The 21,624-nt window shown below is 52.8% G+C and overlaps 1 protein-coding gene across 2 annotated transcripts in view; it reads left to right on the top strand.

Annotated features, from left to right (window-relative positions):
* ARRB1 (arrestin beta 1) overlaps nt 1-20,914 on the top strand; it is a 90,762-nt gene extending 69,848 nt beyond the window's left edge. Inside the window, exons 8-16 of one of the 2 annotated variants that reach the window (XM_055282960.2) lie at nt 2,278-2,413; nt 3,572-3,656; nt 4,109-4,181; nt 6,793-6,930; nt 8,021-8,104; nt 9,285-9,308; nt 12,130-12,200; nt 13,363-13,414; nt 14,794-20,914. In XM_055282960.2, coding sequence (XP_055138935.1) covers nt 2,278-2,413; nt 3,572-3,656; nt 4,109-4,181; nt 6,793-6,930; nt 8,021-8,104; nt 9,285-9,308; nt 12,130-12,200; nt 13,363-13,414; nt 14,794-14,905 — 775 coding nt within the window. In that variant the 3' untranslated portion in view covers nt 14,906-20,914. The remainder of the gene's footprint in view (nt 1-2,277; nt 2,414-3,571; nt 3,657-4,108; nt 4,182-6,792; nt 6,931-8,020; nt 8,105-9,284; nt 9,309-12,129; nt 12,201-13,362; nt 13,415-14,793) is intronic. The other variant, XM_055282961.2, reaches the window with a different exon arrangement.
* Nucleotides 20,915-21,624: the final 710 nt, after the last annotated feature.

The raw sequence follows: 21,624 nt of genomic DNA, 5'->3' as shown, positions 1-21,624 counted from the left end.
GTGGGCCGCCTGCTGGGTGAGGGAGGGAGACAGGATGGGCAAAGTCCAAGAGGAGATAAGTAACAATACCTGGAAGTGTGCGAGGAGGGGTGCACATTCCAGCCTTGGAAGGGCACTCTGGAAGCTGGGAGGTCACGGAGGGCTTCCTTGGGGAGGTGGCTTCGACTGCTCAGGTTCAGGCTGCAGCATCTTCTCCTTTGCATCATTGTGGCAGCTTCCTCCCTCATCTCCCTGCCTCTCATTTCATCCCCTCCAGACTGTGTGTCTTTTTAATTTGTTTTGGAAAAACCCTAAATTCAGATTGTGTTAAACAGTGAGCAGGCTGTTTCCTGACCATCCCCATTTTCCAGTTTTCCTCCTGGGAGGCGTTCAGCAGGGGTGGAGTGTGTGTCAATGGCAGCTTCTAAGTGAGAAGGAAGTGGAGATAGTGAACCCATCCAGGGGAGAGTGACAGGGAGGTCGGCCCACATCTAAGAGAGGGGAAGTGTTCTCTGGAGAAGCACAGCCCGGGCAGACAGAGAGCCCAGGCTGGCAGCCAGAAACAGCTGGCTCGGATGTCTCATGCCTGCCCCTCCTGGGTCGGGCTGTGCTCTGTCTGCCTCCTGGAATAGCTGGTGGGCCCTCAACGCTGATGTTCCTGCATCTAGAGGCACTTTCCCAGAGGAGGTTGGCTGAGGGCACAGCAGCCTTTTTAGGGCGTGGGCTGAGTTTGCCACCTGGTGGCTATAGGGTGTATTGCATGCATTTGCATCTGCAGCCCTGGCAGCTGTGTGTGGGGAGATGGGACTTTCCTCCCTTGCTTCTCTGTCTCCCTTTTCCTCTTAAGACCTGAGACCAAGGAAAAGGAAGGGTGCTGTGGGATGTGGGAGGAGGCTTGGTAAGCGCAAGAAAGAGGAGGTGACCTCGAGAGCCACCCCTCTCACCCTACCACCAATGGGACATTTAAAATCCACACCAAAGAGTTATCAAGGGCTGAATTAGGTGCCAGACACCATTCACAGTGCTGGGCTGTATTCACTAATTTAATCCTCACAGCAGCTCTAAGAAGTAGGTCCTGGCTGGGCGCGGTGGCTCACGCCTGTAATCCCAGAGCTCTGGAAGGCTGAAGGCGGGCGGATCACTTGAGGCCAGGAGTTCCAGACCAGCCTGGCCAACATGGTGAAACCCCATCTCTACTGAAAATACAAAAATTAGGCAGGCGTGGTGGCATATGCCAGTAATCCCAGTTACTCAGAAGGCCGAGGCAGGAGAATTGCCTGAACCTGGGAGGCGGAGGTTGTAGTGAGCTGAGATCACGCCGCTGCACTCCAGCCTGGGCAACAGAGTGAGACTCCATCTCAAAGTAAATAAATAAATAAAAATTAAAAAAGGAAAAAAAGAGGTAGGTCCTTCTGTTATCACCCTTTACAGATGAGGGAACAGAGGCAGAGAGAGGTTAATGTATCCAGGGCCACATAGTAAGAGGAGAGCTGGGAGTTTGACCCTGGCTCCCTGGTTCCAGGCAATGGAGGCAGCTTATCTGAGCAACGGAGATGCCGGCATTCCCAGCACACCACAGAGACGGCCTCACCGAGTCCCTCACCCTCACTGGATCCTGATTTGCTCCCTGATCCCCTGTAACCTTCGTGGAGCCAGTCTTATCCATGGGCCTTCTCCCCTCCCTGGGCTTGTCCCCTTCACTGGCTTGCATCCCCCTGACTGAATCCACACCTCCTCCCTGAACTCCAACGCCTCCCCAAGCCCCATTTTTTCTTGGGCCCCCTGTCCCCTCTGCATAGTTTTACATAATAGATATCTGGCAGGTGTTTATTATATGGCAGGCACAGTCATAGGTGCTGAGAGTACAGCTGTGAACGCCTTAGACACAAATTTCTGTCCTTAAAGAGCTTACACAAATAGCGTCCTATGTCACCAAAATAGATGACAGAGGGACACTATTTGTGTAAGGTGACATAGGGAGGCAGGAAGTGACAATGTTACCTATTTGGTGACATAGGGAAGCAGGAGGTGAAAAATGTAGTCCCTGTTTCAGCATCCTGCTGGGTACCAGGACCCAAATGAAGTGCGGCCACAGGGCACTTCTGGGACAGAACAGGGGAGAATGGAATGGAGCCAGATGGTGACAGACCCCTATGCTGATCTCTGCAGTTTGGCTGGATTCTAAGGTGATGGAGAGCCATGCCAGTCTCTTGAGCAGGAGAATGATGTGAGGCTCGAAAGGAGAGGGGATGAAGGCAGGTGACCCTGGTCCTCTTTCACTCCGCCCATCTCCATTAGGAATTCTGTGCGTCTGGTCATCCGGAAGGTTCAGTATGCCCCAGAGAGGCCTGGCCCCCAGCCCACAGCCGAGACCACCAGGCAGTTCCTCATGTCGGACAAGCCCTTGCACCTAGAGGCCTCCCTGGATAAGGAGGTAGGAGGCTTGGGCTTGGCAGGGGGTGGGGGCTGCTCCACCAGGGACTGGGTCTCAGATCCCAGCTCTCTCCTGGCCTGCAAGGATGCCTCAGGTAGGAGCTTCTACCCCCAGCCCCGGGACCATAGGGCTCAGGGAATCTGAGACCTCTCTTGGGGGATTTGGAGAAGCCTCTTGGGCCTAAAGGAGTGGCAGAGGGGGTATGAACTTGAGGGATGTGATGGACTTCAGAAGCGAGGAGCAGACCCTCCCGAAGGTCCTGGACATCTCCCCCACACCTCCACCAGCTGCCTGCCTCAGGCCGAGTGCCGAAGGCCAACCGGCATTGCAGAGGGGGCATGGCGGGGGGCCGTGACCTCCCTGCCAAACTCTGAGCATGAGGGCGATAAGCCCTGCAGAAGGAAGGGCCTCCCCTTAAACTCTGAATCAAACCCAGCTGACTGATGGCTGCTGTGAGCTTGGGCTGGCCCCTCCTCGAGGTGTGGGCACCCCCTCTCTCTCGGGGCATGGCTGAAGGGAAGTGCCTTGGGGCAAGATGCAAGTTGAAGCCTTTTTGTAGGGATTCAGAGTTGGCTCCCTCAGTGAGCTGGTGAGCCCCTCCTCACCTTTCCCTGCTTCTTCCAGATCCTTCTGTGGACAGAATTTAGAGCTGGCAGGGACTTCAGACATCACCTAGTCCAACCGCTTCATTGCACAGAGGGAGACCCTGAGGCTTAGATAACCTACCCACGGTCACACCGCTTTCATCATCATCAATGTTATTGTTGTCACAGTTACTGCCGGCCAAGCCAGGGCTGGAGCCCAGGGCTATCACCTTCCAATTCCGTTATCTTTCAAGGGTCCCACTAGGGAACTGAAGGCTAATGTGCTTGGTGGCTTTTGTGCCCCCTTAGCAGCAGTGGGAAGTGGCTGATGAACTTGGAGCGAATGTCACAATGCCTTGGGGGATTCGGAGAAGCCTCTTGGGCCTAAAGGAGTGGCAGAGGGGTCACGAACCTGAGGGATGTGATGGACTTCAGATGGGAGCAGCAGACCCTTCTGAAGGTCTGCCCAAGGTCTAGGGAACCCCAGAAGATCACATGGGGGCTTTTCTCCCTCCCCTTTCCCTAGAACCTTGCTGTCCTCCCAGCCAACCCCATCCCTTCTTATGCCCCCCAGATCTATTACCATGGAGAACCCATCAGCGTCAACGTCCACGTCACCAACAACACCAACAAGACGGTGAAGAAGATCAAGATCTCAGGTACCCCAGACAGAGGGTCAGCTTAGGGCACAGGGAGAGGCAATCTTCCCAAGGGCTAGGGGTGGCTGAAGGATCTCCCCTTGTTAACAGCCTTGTATAAAAAATAGCCACTGAAGCCCAGGGCCTGCTCTGAGCCACAGGGCAAAGCTTTTGAGTTGGGTAAGGCAGGCTGCTTATTGGCTAGGTAAGGAGTTTGCTCTTTAAGCCACTTCTTCAGTTTCTTGGGTTCTGGAAAAAGCTGTCCTTGAGGGCAAGGCTTTGGTTATGGAAGGAAATGGGTGTGTTTGGGGCTACCTTTTGGATGTAAGACAGGGGTGGTCTCATGCGGAAGTCCCCACTGGTGGCTTCTGGCCATTGCCTGGGGCTGAATATCCCCAACCCGGGGACGCCTGTGAGACTCCATTGGAGCTGCATTCCCGACTCACTCCACCTCGATTCCTCTCCCTCCCTAGTGCGCCAGTATGCAGACATCTGCCTTTTCAACACAGCTCAGTACAAGTGCCCTGTTGCCATGGAAGAGGCTGAGTAAGTGGGCACAAGTCTGGCCTTCGGTGTGTGGGATTGGGTGGGAAAAATAGAAGCTCTAGGTGTCCTGTTACAGGTCCAGGTGGCTCTTCTCCACCTGGCAGAGGGCTGGGCCTCAGACTTCCTTGCCACTCAGAGTAGATGATCCCAAAGAGCCTTTTAGAAACCATCCACCTGATTTAGCTACAAGAAAATGCATGCTACAGTCAAGGAAGAGACCCACTAAAACCAGAACGACAAAACAAGACCTAATGAATGTAAGGGGATTGGCGTTGTGAGAAAAAATAATTACGTTGTACAAGAAATCTAGGTTGAAGGGAAATACTTTGTTCTTCGGCTTCCTGGTAGCCAGGGCAAAGTGGGTAAGGCACTAGGTACACAGCTCTTGTCTGATAAAGGGGTAATCCAGCTCATTGGGTAAAAGGGGTTGTGGTGGGAGTGTAGAGAATAATTACACACAAAAAATCATCTAGGTTTGAGAACTACTATAGTTGAGCATGGACTGAACTTTGTCCCAAGCTTGTTGGCAGCTAAGGCAAGAGGAGAGATCTCAAGTGAAACATCTTTACTTACCTAAAGGAAGTAAATGCCCCCATTCAAAGACATATACATTTTTTTTTTCCTGGCCCTGCAAGTAATTTCTTGGGGCAATTATACCTGATGTATTTTACATGTATATGTGGATTTGTTTATATATAATTCCAATCAGTATTTCTTGCAACTGAAAACATTTTTAAAATGTTACTACATGGCCTTTGAAATAGTTTTTAATTGTCCTATAGGTGAACATGCTATGATTAGATCAAGCTTTCTCTGGTTACTGGATATTTTTCATATCCACTGTTGATTTTTTCAAAAAAATCAGAGCTATGAGGCATAGATTCCTGATGGTAAAGTGAAGTGATCTAGAACCAGAGTAACATATAATCCCTAAAGAGTAGAAAATCCCAACCACTGCAGATGGTGCCAGCGTCTGCATAACGAATACCAGCAGGGATGGCTGGGGAGGCATTTGCACTCACAGACTTGTTTACTTCTCAGGAAGCACTGTGGGGCTGGGGTTGCTGCTGCCCCAGTATGTAGAGGAGGAAGTGGCTCAGAGAGATGTGACTTGCAAGCTAGCAAGCAGAAAGCTGGGGCTGGAACACAGGTCGTCCAACTCCAAGGCTTGTTCACTGTCTGCTGCATGACAGCTCTCTCATTGGAAAGGATGGGGGATAGAGCAAAAGCAAGTAAAAATTGGACAATCAAAACACCCTATATATGATGGATGTAATCAAGCAAGTAAAGTTTTAATTGTTGAGCCTAGATGGTAGGTATATGGGTGCCCAAATAGCTTCATTTATGGTTTGTGTGTAGCTATAATTTTTTCTTTTTAAAATTTGTTTAGAGACAGGGCTGGTGCTCACGCCTATAATCCCAGCACTTGGGGAGGCTGAGACAGGCAGATCACTTGAGGTCAGGAGTTTGAGACCGTCCTGGCCAACATGGCAAAACCCCATCTCTACTAAAAATACAAAAATTAGTCGGGCATGGTGGCGCGCGCCTGTTATCCCAGCTACTTGGGAGGCTGAGGTAGGAGAACTGCTTCAACCTGGGAAGTGGAGGTTCCAGTGAGTCAGGATCGCACTACTGTACTCTAGCCTGGGCGACAGAGCGAGACTCTGTCTCAAGAAAATAAAATAAAATAAAATTAAATTAAATTAAATTTGTTTAGAGACAGAGTTTCCTCTGTTGCCCAGGCTGGAGTGTAGTGGTATGATCGTGGCTCACTACAGCCAGCCTCGAACTCCTGGGCTCAAGTGATCCTCCTTCCTCAGCCTCCCAAGTGGCTAGGACTACAGGTGTGCACCACCATATCAGGCTAATGTTTAAAATTTTTTGTAGCGATGGGGTCTTGCTATGTTGCCCAGGCTGGTCTCAAACTCCTGGCCTCAAGCAATCCTCCTGTCAGCCTCTCAAGTTGCTGGGATTACAGGCATGAGCAACTGTGTCCGCTGTGGCTGTACTTTTTTTTTTTTTTTTTTTTTTGAGATGGAGTCTTGCTCTGTCGCTCAGGCGGGAGTGCAGTGGAGCAATCTCAGCTCACTGCAAGCTCCACCTCCCGGTTTCATGCCATTCTCCTGGCTCAGCCTCCCGAGTAGCTGGGACTACAGGCACCCACCACTATGCCCAGCTAATTTTTTTGTATTTTTAGTAGAGACGGGGTTTCACCATGTTAGCCAGGATGGTCTCGATCTCCTGACCTCATGATTCACCTGCCTTGGCCTCCCAAAATGCTGGGATTACAGGCGTGAGCCACCGCACCCGGCCGGCTGTAATTTTTTAAATAAATGTGCTTTTTAGCACTGTGCTGCTTGGCTAGGATAATCTTTTAGAATATCCGAGATCCAGTCCTGTTTGTGCATAGAATGTAGATGTGCCTCTTTTGAGTGGCAGTGGTCTCCTTGCCCGAGCTGGGCTGGCCCAAGTGGTCCGTGCGTCTGGGGGACAGAGGTTGGAAGAGGGAGACTGGGAGTAGGCCCAGACTAGATATTCTGCTAGGCTGGAGATCAGGGTTGGGGTTGGCTCTGGGGAGGGCCATCTCCACAGCTGCTTCCCTTCTTCCCAGTGACACTGTGGCACCCAGCTCGACGTTCTGCAAGGTCTACACACTGACCCCCTTCCTAGCCAATAACCGAGAGAAGCGGGGCCTCGCCTTGGACGGGAAGCTCAAGCACGAAGACACGAACTTGGCCTCTAGCACCCTGTGAGGACCTGCCCTCCTAGCCCTGGGCTCCTAGTGCACCTTGCCTGATGGGGCCACACCCTCCTTGGTCCCCCCAGTTCAAAGACAAGGCTCAGGCTACCCTCTCCACAGCCTTGTCAAGGCTTGTCCTCAGGTGCTTGACTTGTCAGGGAAGCTGCCTCCTTACTCCCACCCCTATGCACGGGTGACTGAGTGAATAAGATGGACCACCAGGCCAGCTCACTCAGGCAGTGCTAGGCTCTGCTACCATGCCTGGGGGAGGGCAACCTGGGAAGGCTTCCTGCAAGAGGTGGCAGCTTCTGACGTAATGCCTTCAGTCAGATGGGGTGTCCCTGAGGAGAGACCAGGATGGTGAGCTGGGTTAGACCCAACCTGGGGTGCCCCTCCAAGTCAGGGGTCCCAGGTCATCTGGTCACTCCTGCTGCACAGTCATCATGGACGCCTCTAGGCTACTCTGCCCCAGCAGAGCCCTGTCTATGGGGATGGCATCTTGCCCTCTTGCGAGTGTGGTCCTTCAGTGGGGCTTTGGCCTACATCTAGAGCAGCCGCCACTCCCAGCACAGACTCAGCTCTCTTCAGCAGCCCCTGCACAGCCTCCTACTTACCTGAAGCTTTTTGCCCTGTCTCCACCCTGGCTCACACCCTACCCATCTTCAAGACCCAGCTGAGTCACCACCTCTGCAGAGAAGTCCTTCTCTGATGGCCCCCACCCCACCCCAGCTGCCTCGCCCTCTGTGAACTCCTCGTGTGGCCCTTTCTGCCCATGGGTTGCTGAGAGAAGCAGAATCCATCTGAGGGGAGGAGGAGCCTGGCCCTCATGGTGGGGACGCTGGCCTGGGCAGGGAGAGGGGCTCAACAGGGCCACACAGTGAGCGAGTCTTACAGCCAGACTTGGAACCAGGGCTCTGGGTCCCTGCTACCTAAGGGCACTGCTCGCCTTCCTCACCTCCACTGGGCTCTATTGGACATGGTAGCTGAGTGGCTAGCCAGATGGGGGATGGACGGCCACTGCCCCCCAGCACATCCACCCCTGAGGTGTCTCGCCCACCTGGCAAGGCCCCTGAAGCGGCTCCCTTGTGTCACTTTGCAGGTTGAGGGAAGGTGCCAACCGTGAGATCCTGGGTATCATTGTTTCCTACAAAGTGAAAGTGAAGCTGGTGGTGTCTCGGGGCGGGTGAGTGCTCTAGCCAAGCCCAAGACCCGGGAGTGCAGAGGGGAGTGTCCCAGATGCCCACAGTCCCCTGCCCCATTCTGCCTGTTTGCAGCCGTTTTAGCTGCATCCACCTTGGAGGAGGAACCTCCTGTCCCTTCTCTTCCTCCCTTCTGTTCCTCTTTCTCCCCTGCCCACTTTCCCTCTCTTCCTTCCTTGGCCCTCAGCCCCTCTCTTACCCCTGCCCATCTCTTTCTCTCTCTCCTCCTCCTCCTCTATCCTGGGTCTGGGCTCACACTGAGGGTTGGCTATGCCCAGGGGACGGCGTCCTCAGAATCTATGCTGTAGGGTCCCCAGGGGTGCCATCTCCTCATCACGCCTTGGGCATAGCACCTACCCCCATGCATGCCCAAGCTAATTTTCTGAGTAAACAGCTAAAAGGGTTCAGAACCCAGAGCTGGAATGGGGATTTGCTAGCTAGTCAGCTTTCCCATTTTACAGATGGTGAAACAGAGGCCCAAACATTGCCCCAAACATTGCCTGAAATCTCCTCCCCTAACTCAGGTCATAGCGGTGGACCAGACTGCCCTGCCCTGGAGCGTAGTTTGGTGGAAGCTGGGGGAGAAAAAACAAAAACAAAAACAAAAAACTACCATGATTCTTTTTTGTAACTTAATTCATAAATTTCTGTGAAAAGATTGAAAAGCTAAATTCCATTAGACATTGGGTCTCCTTGATTATTAGAAGAATGCCTCTTGGCAGGTGGCAGTGTGTAATCCTGACCTTATATAATAGGACATCTCAAAATTACAAATCCCAAATCCTGTGTCTGGCGACCTTTCAGGATCCACAGCCCCTCATTCTTGGCAACCCCGGAGTCCTTCCCTCTGCCTTTAGATAGTCCGGCCTCCTTGGGGCAGGCAGTACTGGGATTAATTTTTACGCTGCCTTTACAGATGAGGATCCTGGGGCTCAGGGGTTTGCTGAGCTGGGTCTCGATCCCAGTCCCTCGGGGCAGGGCTAATGCCATTTCAGTGTATCCCTGAAAGAGCAGTCAGGGCTGTGCAGGGGGGTGGGTGGGAGTGTGTCCCGTGGGTCTTCTCTATCCGGGGGACAGCAGAAGTGGTGAATGAATGTGCTTTTTGTTTTCTTCCTCTCTGAACTCTCTCCTGACCACTTCTCCTGCCTCCTCTGACCCACCCAGCCTGTTGGGAGATCTTGCATCCAGGTAAATTCCTCCCTTCCACCTGGTTCACCCACCTTCCTGGAGGGCCTGGAGCCCATTGGCTTGACTGACCAGAATCACAGGGCACTGGGTTGGAAGGAATCTTAGTGGTCATTTCAGATAGCCAGGTTCAGGTGTGAGCTGGGAGACACAATTTCTCCTTAACAAACCTCACCTTGCTCTTCCATCCCACCCGAGTGACAGGGATCTTTACAGAGAGCAAAGCCTGATTACACTGATGCAGGGAGTGGCCCCCAAGAGAGCTGTCTGAATTACTGATCACCTGAATTATAGGAGCTTTTGGAGAAATGCAGACTTCATGGCTTTCAAACTTCTACACTAGTGAGGATGAACTGCTGGCCAAGTGTTGCTAAGGAGAGGTCCTCAGGAGATCCTATTTTGTAAACAAGGTCTCCTTGCAGCCAGCTGGATGCACTTATATTCCAAAAATGCATGTACCCCAAACACAGCAGTTTGGCCTCCTCCTGTCGCAAGATGGCAGTGTGGCTCATCCTAAGAAATCTTAGACTAATTTGACAGGTGAAATTCATTCCATTCAATTCAGTTCCATATCATTCAGCAAAGATTTCTTCAGCCCAGGCTTGTGTCCAGGCTGGTGCTGAGTGCCAGAGTCCCAGAGAGGAATCAGATGTGGCCCCTGACCTTATCGTTCCTGGCCCGGTAGAAGGTTAAGATCCAGATTCTTCCACTAAAATGTTGGCAAACCCAGTCTTCCACCAGCTTCATTCTGAAGCAATCCCCAAAGCAAAAGGAAAAAAAAAAGAGAGAGAGAAGAAAATAAAGGCCAGATAGCTCTGACAGCCTTATAAAACCCCCAGGTTCCCACTGAGGGGACTTAAGTAACGATTCTGGCAGGCACAAGCTTCACATTTTTATTTTTATTTTTTATTCTTTTTGAGACAAGGTCTGACTCTATTGCCCAGGCTGGAGTGCAGTGGCACAAACTTGGTTCACTGTAACCTCCTCTGCCTCCCGGGCGGAAGCCATCCTCTCAACTCAGCCTCCTGAGTGGCTGGGACTACAGGTGTGCTCTACTATGCCCAGCTAATTTTTTTTTTTTTTTCGAGACGGAGTCTTGCTCTGTCTGCCAGGCTGGAGTGCAGTGGCACAATCTTGGCTCACTGCAACCTCTGCCTCGCAGGTTCAAGCAGTTCTCTGCCTCAGCCTCCCAAGTAGCTGGGATTACAGGTGCCTGCCACCAAGCCCGGCTAATTTTTGCATTTTTAGTAGAGACGGGATTTCACCATCTTGGCCAGGCTGGTCTTGAACTCCTGACCTCGTGATCCACCCGCCTCAGCCTCCCAAAGTGCTGGGATTACAGGCGTGAGCCATCACGCCCAGCCTAATTTTTGTATTTTTAGTAGAGATGGGTGGTGGGGGCAGTGTCTCACCATGTTGCCCAGGCTGGTCTCGAACTCCTGAGCTCAAGGGATCCGCCCGCCTTGGCCTCCCAAAGTGCTGGGATTACAGGCGTGAGCCACTGTGCCTAGTCAAGCTTCACAGTTTAACTCAGCCCTTTAGCTGCCTCATCTCCCAGAAGTTCCGGTGGTTCTAGAAGACAGGCGTTGTTATTCCCGTTTCCAAGTTGAGCTCAGTGAGACTCAAAGCTAGAAAGTGCTGCACCAGCGAGTGGCGAGGCTGGTGGAACAGACCTTTTTTTTTTTTTTTTTTATGAGACAGAGTCTTGCTCTTTCGCCCAGGTGGAACAGACCTTTCTAATTGCACGGCTTGTGCCTCTGACCACTCCATTCCCTGTCCCTTCCTCTTTCCCAACTGGGCTCTGGACAACAAGATCAGTGGGATGTGGCTTGTGCCTGTAGGCACTTGCAGTTGGGCAGTCTCCTAGGGTGATGCCACCCGAAGCCGAGAGGAGCCTTCAGGGTTGCTTTTGTTAGTCTCAATTCCGCTACTGTCACACAGTGATCAAGGGTGTGGTTATGGAGCCAGAATCTAACAATAACCATTAATAGCTGTGTGGCCTTGGGCAAGATATTTTAATCTCCTCATGCCTCAATGTCCCAGTCTGTACATTGGTGATAATAATAGGGTTGTTGTGAAGGTTAAATGAGTTACTCTATGGAAGGGGCTTACAGTAATCCTTGGCACAGGGTCAGTACCATGTGAATACCTTCTCTTATTCTGTCCATCAGGGCCAAGTACAGAGAAAGCCCCATCAGAAGCACTGGCTGGTGGCTGGGTCTTCCCGGCCTCTTTCCCCTGCATCCCCACAGTGTAATCAGCCTTGACTAAACTGACTAAACTGACTAAACCTGACTAAACTGACCTCAACAGTGCTTCATCCAGATTGCAGGGGTGCTAGGGTCACCTGGGCACTTTTACAAGAGCGCCCTGGAGGTGTTGGGAGACGGGATGGTGTGAGGGTGGGAGGAGTTCCAACCTGGAAGTTGGGAAGGGCAGTGTCAGGGGAGGCGAGGGTGGCTGTGGCGATTTGAGGTGGGCAGGGTCCCAGGGCACCTCTGGAGCCCCGCAGTCACCACGGTGCATGCTGCCCTGGGCAATCCTTTCCCACCCCTGGGCCTCCTCCCAGCCCGTGGGAACCCAGGGAGCCTTCTCAGGAAAGGGGAGGCTTCCATTTCTTTTTAGAACCAGAGGAAGTCTCCTCGTCCAGCTCCCAGGCAGACCGAGGCTCCGAGTGGCAGAACTGGGGCTGGAGGGCATCTTTTGGATCTACCTCCTCTGACGGCAAAAGCCTCTGTAGTCCTCGGACTGATAGGGCATCGACATCGAGTCTCACAGCCTGCGAGTCCGCTCAAGGCTCACTGGGTCTGGGTCTCTGTTTCAGCGACGTGGCTGTGGAACTGCCCTTCACCCTAATGCACCCCAAGCCCAAAGAGGAACCCCTGCATCGGGAAGGTGAGCAGAATTTGTGGGTCTCTGGGGTAGGGATTCTCCAGCAGCTGCCATGTGACCCTGTAACCCACCCACCCCCAGGTTCGCCCTCAGCCCAGTCACCCTTTTCTCAGGTCCCCAGATCTTTTGTGGGGTCCAGAACTCGATTTGCTTCTGACCCTACCAGGAGACAGTGAGGCGTGGCTCCTGTTCCCCATGGGAGAGGGAGGCCAGGAGTGGAGGAGGGAACTCATTGGCCATGCTTTGAGCCTCTCTCTTGCACCCAGGCATGGGCTGATCCCGTTTGGAAGTAGGGGAAGGGGCTGCTTGGATAAGATGACTGCTGGACACACTATTGTCATGTTTTTCTTCTTTTTTTTTTTTTTTGGTTTTGAGACAGAGTCTCACTCTGTTGCTCAGGCTGGATTGCAGTGACGTGATCTTAGCTCACTGCAACCTCCGCCTCCCAGGCTCAAGAGATTCTCCTGCCTCAGCCTCCCGAGTAGCTGAGATTAATTACAGGTGGCTGCCACCACACCTGGCTGATTTTTGTATTTTTAGTAGAGACGGGGTTTCACCAGTTGGCCAGGCTGGTCTCAAACTCTTGACCTCAGGTGATCTCCCCGCCTCAACCTCCCAAAGTGCTGGGATTACAGGCGTGAGCCACCATGCCTGGCTTGTCCTGTTTTTCAAGTGATAGCAGATTGGTCATATTTCATTGAATCTGAGACTTTCAGTGGAGAGAGACGACATTATAGTAGGTACGATTAGGACAAAACTTCCATGGTTAAACTGTGCAGTGCCATCGACAGTAAGACACACTCCAAGTTTGGAGATGTTAAAATGTGAAGGAAAATATAAAAAAGATTATCTTAGAATTGGTGAATGGCATGCGTGCAAGGAATTAATGTAAGTCATGCTGGAGACCTGTCAAAAGAAACAGTTTAGAGGATTTTCTGTTCTTCTGGGGCTGCAGTGGGGATCCGGGGCCCTCCTGGTGCCATCCTCCCTGCCTTTCAGATGATTTGGGGTGTTTCAGTACCAGGAATGAGTCCTCCCCCCTCTCCATTCCCCTTTATCGTTTGCCCTCCTCATGTTAGTCTGGTTGTCCCAGGGTGCGGGCCTGTGCTCACTCGCCCCGTGCTCATCCACTCACTAACCCCTGGACACCCTGCCCTGTGTTTAGTTCCAGAGAACGAGACGCCAGTAGATACCAATCTCATAGAACTTGACACAAAGTAAGCCAAACCCTGCCTGCAGACATCCGGAGGGTGGGCCGTGGGTGGGCGGGGTGGAGGGGGTCATTTGCATATATGCTTATTAACCCCTGAGGAGCCGCTGGTCTAACCCTGTCTGCTGAGAGCCACCTCTGCTCGCCTCTTCAGCAACCCGCTTGCCTGCATGTGACTTGAAGGACCCTCCGTACCTGTTCCTCTTCCTCCTGCCTTGGTGGGGTCTGTCTTCCTCCCTCGTCCTTGCACGTCCGTCCGTCAGTCCGTTCGTCCATCCACAGCGCCTGCTCGGCTCACACAGGGCTGGTCCATGGCCCTGGGCTCGGCTCTCCTGTCCTGCCCACGCCAACCCGTGGAATCAGGCTGTGGGGTGGGCAGGGGACTGGGGATCTTGTTGCTTCTGACTCCTGAGGACCAACCGATGTGGATTTCCCTGCGGTCAAAGGCCATCGAGTCACCGGACAGTGGCCAGAGGGGGAGGACCTGGGCCGACTGCGTGGACCACCTCCAGGGCCAAGTGGCTTTCTTGCTCCAGCTCCAAAGCCAATCTTCCCCTGTCCCCCAGGAGAAATCTGGGGTGTGGGGGTCTCAAGTCACCCCATGAGGATGCCCCATGCATTGGCTGAACCCTGTTGGGCAGGGGACCCGGGTGGGCCCCTGCATGGTCCTAAGTGGACATGTTTCATGGTAGAAGGGAACTCGCTGTTCTTAAAGGCAGTCTAGTCCTGAAACCCCACTCAAGCCTCCCCTTTCCTCACGAACAGGTCCTCTGCCCCCTATTTAGATTCACATCCTCCTACCCCAGCCTTCTTCTGTCCGGGATCCCCCATGGTAGAATCTGAGCTGACACTCTTGGGAGAAAGGTTCTTCATGGTCTTCGCTTCCATTAAGCCAAACTACTCCTTGCTGTCCAGAAACGGGAATGATTCCTAAGGGTAGTTTTCTGGGTGGTGGGGTGGGGTTTGCCAGGCCTATTCTTGGAGGATTCAGAACATGCTGTGAAACTACTGGTGGCTTGGCCTCTCACAGTGGGAATAAGTCCTTCTTCTGGCTACAGAGCCACACTGCTCCCCCCACCTCCTAAAGAACCGGGTTACTTTTCTAGCCCTCAGGCACAAAAGTCAAATTCATGCCCCACTCTGCCCCTTTCATGACTGGCCCAAGTCCTGATGTGACTGTCCCCACTGCCAGAGTTGGCATCCATATCTGCCAGCCAGACAGGCCTTTCTGCTCACGGTCAGCCCCAGAGGCCAGAGACCTCAGAGAGTGTGGTTCTCTCCCCGGCCCCAGAGCCATACTCTGAGTCACATCTGGCCGGGCCTCTGGATAAGCCTACTCTCCCTGCCCCTGCAAACACACCACATTTTCCTTGTCTCTCCCACCAGTGATGACGACATTGTATTTGAGGACTTTGCTCGCCAGAGACTGAAAGGCATGAAGGATGACAAGGAGGAAGAGGAGGACGGTACTGGCTCTCCACAGCTCAACAACAGATAGACGGGCCGGCCCTGCCTCCACGTGGCTCTGGTTCCCCTCTCATGCACTCGGATGCTTATTCGTCTTCTTCCCGTTCTGGTCTCCTTTCCCCTTTGTTCTTCCAGTTTCTACCAGGGGGCCCCGTGGGCTTCCAGATCACGGTGATGAACCTCTGGCCTCAGGATTGGCCCCACATCACCGTGCCAACAGGACCACAGCGCACTGGCTCCACCCCATCTCTGCCATCTCCACTCCCCTCCTTTTCATGCTGTCTCCCAGAAAAGCTGCCAGGGCTCTGGCCTTGGAATTGGACTTGAGATGGGGAGCAGACAGGGGAGGATGGGGAATGTGGGACACGGTGTGGTGGGCATGAGGGCTTGGAGGGGTGGGGATGAGGGCTCAAGACACGAGAGAAGATGTCCACGGTCCCAGGTGGTTAACAAAGTTCTGGCAGCTAAAGATGACCTCCTTCTGGCTGGGAGGGGCAGACCTGTGGACAAATTCTCAATGCCTTTTTGAAGTTCTGACCCACCAAAGACCTTCTGCCTTCACCCTCCTCCCCACCTGATGTCCCTCTGTGTCTGAGAGTGATGTTGGTGAAAGTTCGTAGACCCCAGGAGTAGAGAAAAACAACTGGACTGACTTTCTTACCAGCAGTTACCTAGACGGAGGCAAGCTGTGTGGACTCATCCAAGTATATTTCAGTACTGTCAGGCTGTGACATCTTAGCTACCTTGTATTTCAAGTGCATGGGCCTGTCTAGAGATATGCACAGAGAGAAAAGCAGAGGGAGGGAGGGGGTCTTCAGCAAGCACCAGCCCCCAGCAGAGTGAGCTGAAGCCCCTAAGGAGGGTTCCCAAAGGGGGGCGCTCAGAGATGGGGGCAGGGGGCGGGGAGAGGAGAGTCTGCCTTATGTCCCTTCCTTGTGGACTTCACATGGTCATGCAGGAAGTGAGGATGGGGGTCCAGCGGGGGCCGAGGCCACTAATACCCTCCCGCTTCCCCCTGCCATTCTCCAGGGCTGGACTGACCCTACGGACTGGGAGAGAGTGCCTGAGGCCACCATGCCACAGTCAAAGGGGGTCCTATCTCAGAAGGTGGCAGCATCCACTGAGATATCCTCACCCGAAGGGAAGGAGGCTGCTGGGTAGCAAATAAGCCCCTTCTTTTCTTGGTGAGTTGATGACCTCCAGTAGCTCCCAGTGTCATGGGTACCCAGTACGCATTAGCTGGTGTTGGGGTGATTGAGACCTGGGGCAATTCCTGGGGCAAGAAGCCAGACGGGAGATGAGATAGAAAGTGTTAGGAGTTATCCTCTTTGCCTGGCCTTTGAGAATAACTTACTGTGTGCCTTTGGGCAAGTTCCTTCCCCACTCTGGGCCTCAGTTTCTCACTTGGGAAAGCAAGGAGTTTGACCAGATGATCACAATGGGCCTTCCTAGCTCTGGCCACCAAGAATTTGTGAACATTAGAGCTCCTGGTCTGGTGGGTGGAGCCAGAGCTGCTGAGTGGTCTCTCTGCCTCCAGAGGGGATTTATTGGACCTCAGAGGTGGCAGGGCCCTATGGAGCACCAACTCCCCTCAACCCCACCCTGTGCCCAAGACTGGTAAGGGATTGATGTCAGGCTGTGGCCGTAGCTAGCATGAGTTGCCCAAGGAGGGACAGAGCATGTCTTTGCTGAGGCTTGGTTGAGGGGCTTGTGATAGGGCTTGCAGTACCTCACAGCCCCCTGTGGGCACAGACACCCTGAGGTTTACCCAAGCAAATATATTGATTAGCAGGACAAGGGCTCTCTCCTCAGTTTCTGCTCCCTTCCATCTCTCTCCCATACTTGTCTGAAAAGGGAGACAAACAAATCTTATACAAGTGGCATCTCAATCCTTTCCAGTCCAGCACCTCCTGGGGCAGGCAGTGTGACTTATTTCCCGTGGTGAAATCACCTGTTTCACAAGCCTGGCAGTGTGACTTCTGTGTCTCATGACCACTCAACCCAAGGGACCCCTCCCCAGACAAGAACCAAGTCAGCTGGGGGCAGTCGTACTACCCTGTCCAGTCTTGAGGGCCTAGTTGCGGGTCCCCCAGGCATCCAGCACCTCCTAGAGCTTGCTGGGCAGGCTGCCGCATCTGGGCAGGCTCAGAGCTGATGAAATGCTGGAGCAATGCATGGCAAACATACGCCCTCCAGTGTCTTCTGAAACCTTTGGGGCTGACACAAGGTCCTTTAGTGTTTGGGATGACCTCCCTCCTGCAGACCTCTTCCCCTATCCCTAACTCATGCATGGAAAAGCTTTGTCAGGCTGGTTTCCCGAGCCTCCTCCACCTCAACATCACGTTCACTGTTTTGGGTTTAGCCCAGTGTTATTTAGCAAATTTCTCCAGCTGCAGGGAAGGATCAGGGCACTGTCTTTTTTTTTTTTTTTTTCCTCCTTGAGCCAGGACTGCACAAGGCAATGGCCAAATTTAGTTGAATTCAGCCTACCATCCTTTGCTGATGACTTAGCTCTATGCCAAGTACAGGAGACACAGAGATGGGTCAGTCCCAGCCCCTATCCTCAGGAAGCCCATGGTCAGGGAAACGTTGTAGGGAGAAGTAAGAGGGGGCAGTTGCCTTCAGGGCTCCTGGTGGCTGCTGGTCCCTATGGTGCCTTGATGTGAATTAGAAGACGGTGCCCTTTCCAGGTGGATTCAGACCCACACTAGAATGCACGGCTTTGGGAGTGACACACAGGTTGGATTTTGGCACCCCTTGCCCCTTGGCCAGATGCCCTGCTGCACGGCCATATGCTGCAGCCTCAAGGGACACACAGGCCAAAGTGTTTCCTTCAGCCTCTTCCTGGAGAGGAAGCCCCAGGTCATGTTTCCAAGCTTCTGGTCAACTCCAGGCACCACCTCCCAGCCCCCAAACATGGCCGAGCCAGTGCTTCTCTGCAGGGCCCCTTTCCTTTCTGGAGTCAGCCTGTCCAGGCGAGACCTTGAAGTGAAACTAGGGGTGGGGGAGCCTCACTAGGCCCCAGGCACCAGCCCACAGTACTGGCGGTTTCTGTGCCAAGCGTTTGGGGCCTGCACTGGCAAAGCCATCCGTCACTGAGACTTTGCAGTGCGCCCTGTGGGTGGCGTGTGGACACCGGTCTGGGCAGGAAGGAAAAGCATGCCCCGGTGAAAACCCACCGAGCAGAGGGCCAGCTGGACCTCCTCAGCATTCCACCCAGGGGAAGAGTTCAGTCCCCATGAAGATAAGGACTGAGTTATTTGGCTGCACCTCTCCTCAGCCTCAAAGCTCAGACCTGCTAGAGTGGGTTCACCTGGCTGTTGGTTCTGTGGGAGAGTTCCTGACAAGCTGCTTCCTACGTGGTGCAGTAAAAGGAACTCTGTCCTGGAAGTCCCCAGTGCCGCCTCTGAGTCCTGGCTGTCACCAACCACCTGGGGGGCTTGGGCAAGCTACTCAACCTCTGGGGCTCAGTTTCTCTAACTGTAAAATGGGATTGTAATCCCTCCCCTGCCTAATGCAGGAATTGTTATGAGGCCCAGATGAGATGAAAGTCAGCTGTCAGGGCTCTGTAAGTTGAAAATGGCTGGACGTGTGTGGCCCTGCCACTGCAGGGATGGCCCAAGGTCACACAGGAAGTTTGCTGCAGGAGGAGCCCTCCCCACCAGTCTTCATTGCTTGCCCTGCTTCTCACTTAGGCAGATGTCAACCAGAATGAGATACGGCCAATTTGGCTTTGATGACCCAGCTGAGAGGGAAATTTAGACACGATTCAGGAATATCATGCCCAAAAATAGTGGTTCCAGCAACCAGGACACAGAGGGAAGACATGGATATTGTCAGTGATTGGTGGAGGGGGACATCTTGGACCCTCCTAGGCCTGGTGTCACTCACATCTCCCATCTCTCAGACCCCACAGAGGCCAAGGGGCCTTGGCTCTGACCCCAGGTTAAAGAGAGTCACCAGCCCCCAGGCTCAGGGAGCTGAAACCATCCATCCGCAGAAATCTAAGGGCAAGGAGGAATAGAAACTGCCTGTTCCTTCCCTTCAAAGTGTAAGGCCTCTTCCAGGATCAGCTGGAGCCACCACAGCTTCTCAGTGACATTGGGAGGGCTTCGGGCCCAGGGAAAACCCAAGCCTTTTGCCCTGAGAGCTGAGCCACAGCGGACACAGTGGCATCAGCATCCCAGAGCGGCAGCTTCTCTTCTGCCGGTCACTGGGGACTGGTTGCTCTCCACCCATCCAGGAAGAAGGGGTTAGGTCCCAGTCTTACACTCTTACAGGGTTTCATGGACATAGGCCTATGCCTGTTCTGATATATATATTTTTTAAACTCAAAAGGACCAAAACAGACTCCTGAACCCTCATCTGTACGGCCTGCATTGGGCCTGGTGTTTCCTCCTGGCCCAGGCAGCTCCATCACTTCTGCCATTCCTCCTGGACTAAAGTGGCAGCATCCCCACCTCTACCACTTCCCCACAGGGGCACTGCACAGCCGCTTCAAAGACAGGCCCTGTTGAAGGGGAAACATCCTCCCCCTCATCACACTCCCAACTCGTCACCCCAAAAGGGAAGTCAAAGCACAGGTCCGTGGGGCCTATGGTTTGTAGACACTGATACAGTGGTTTTCAAACCAGGTGCTGCGGAACCCCTGATATTCCACAGAGCTTTGTCAGGGGATGCTAAGGTGGGAAGATGGGAGTAGAGGCAAAGGATAGGTTTCCAGCCCTCCTCCCATTTCCACCTCCACCAGAACAACTCTGCTTTTATTTGTCTTGCCTACTGAGATTTCATTTTCAGGCTTTCTTTGAAGAAAAACTTCAAACCACCATCTCGAGGTTTGATCTTAGACCAGCCAGCACAGGTTCTATTCTTGCTGTTCATGTTGGAATGGCTCCAGCATTCCAGTACAAAGTGTCTTTGTGTTGGAACTTGGGTCACAGACCCAGGCGCAAGCATTTATACACACACACACACACACATACACATGTACACGTACATAGTTGATGGCTTTTCTAGCCAACCCATCCTGAAGCTCTGGCCAAGGTTTGATTTGGACAGGGGCCTGGTGCTCAGTGGGGATGGGTCTTGACCCTGATATTGGCCCATGAAGCATGGGGAGCTCTGGAGCAAGGAAACAGGCTCAATTCCCCACCGAGGACTTGTGTCTGCACCCCTGTCTGGCACCCCACTTTCCTGGCCTAGGCCCAAGGGACAGCAGGAGAAGCAGTGTGATGGAGAGAGAGGCTAGGGTTAAATTCATCTTTACACAGAGCCAGATGGATGGCAATCTTGGCTCACATAAAAAGACTCAGGGAGGATTTTATGACAAAAGTCCCTCCTTTGAGGGCAGGATTCCCCCAGGAATCCTGGACACTTTAGAAAGACCTGGACCAGCCCTTGGCACAAAACCCTGCCAGCCCTGTCCCCACCCCCACCCCCCAGGGAATACTAGGTGAAAATGTGAAGCTCCAGGCACAGCAAGCGCATGACATGGGTGTATTACATTCGGTCCGAGTGTGTCGTTAGTTTCCCTGTGTGTAAAATGGGGCTAGTCCAGGCTCTTCCCACTTCACTGGGACAATTGCAAGGGTCATAGGAGAGGTGGGTATGATAGGTGGTCATATGAGGTGGTGAGTATGAGAGGTGGGTGCCTCACAAACTCGGGGTATGGTCCTGACCTGCATGGCAGATGAGCAGAGCACTTGGGAACGAGCATAGGAAGTGCCATCTTCCTGGGCATCTCTGCTCAGTGTTAAGGTCTAGCCACAGACACTGTGGGACCTGCCTCTTCCTATGGAATGGGGGCCTGCATGGGTTGTGTCCTGGGGCAGGAGTGAGGGATGGCTGGGAAAAATCTCCAGGTCTGTGGCCCTTGTGTTGAGTGATTATTTTGTGACACTCTTTCCTGGACCACCTGCCAGGTTTATCTGTTATACCTGTGGCATTCTTATTATGTCAGACAAGTTATTATAGTTTATTCAACTCTAACAAATGAACAAAAGAACAATAAATAGGAGGATATTAAAGGTCTTTTGTGGCAGAGGATGCTGGCTGTGCTTTCATTTCTGTCTCATAAGCCCATGGCAGGTCAAAGGCCAAGAAATGCTTCCCTGCTGCCCTGGACTGGCAGATGGGGCTCATGACTGGGTGAGGTGCTCTCTTCCCTTGTCTGTGGCCCCAGCTCCAGCCTGGTCCTTGCACCAACTTCTGGAGACTGCCAAAAACTTTTCTCCTGTGCCTCTTCTGCCACTTTTCAGCCTTATGGCCTTGGGAAGCTGGCATACCTCTCATCCCTCTCAGATACCACAGGATTTTGTGACCCATGGTTTGCTCCTGGGGTGAAGCCATCCTATCTTCTATCTTTGGCACCACTGACCACATCAGTGGGAGTCCTTGCCCCAGCCCCAGCCCTGGTTCTTGTTCACTTTTTGTCTCCTGCTCTGCTGGGTCTTCCTGAAGTCACTTCAGTTTTCTGCTACCTGGTCTAACAGAACATACGGGAGGAGTAAGGATATCAGTGAGGAAGAGTCGATGTTCTAATAGATAATGTACTGTATTAGCACAAAAGGAAGACACTCATGCATATAAGATGACTTTCCTAGAAAATTAATTATATATGAACTATATATATATATATATGTTTACTAATATATATATCTAATAATGTTTACTAAAATGTTGGATGAGATGAAAGCGCAAATGGGGTTTGAGACCACTCAAAGATGTGGCACAATAGGAGACCATTACTAC

The sequence above is a fragment of the Symphalangus syndactylus genome, chromosome 6 (assembly GCF_028878055.3).
Source record: "Symphalangus syndactylus isolate Jambi chromosome 6, NHGRI_mSymSyn1-v2.1_pri, whole genome shotgun sequence".
Lineage (NCBI taxonomy): Eukaryota > Metazoa > Chordata > Mammalia > Primates > Hylobatidae > Symphalangus > Symphalangus syndactylus.
Note: the sequence above shows the minus strand (reverse complement) of the source record. Positions and strands in the feature narration are given on the sequence as shown.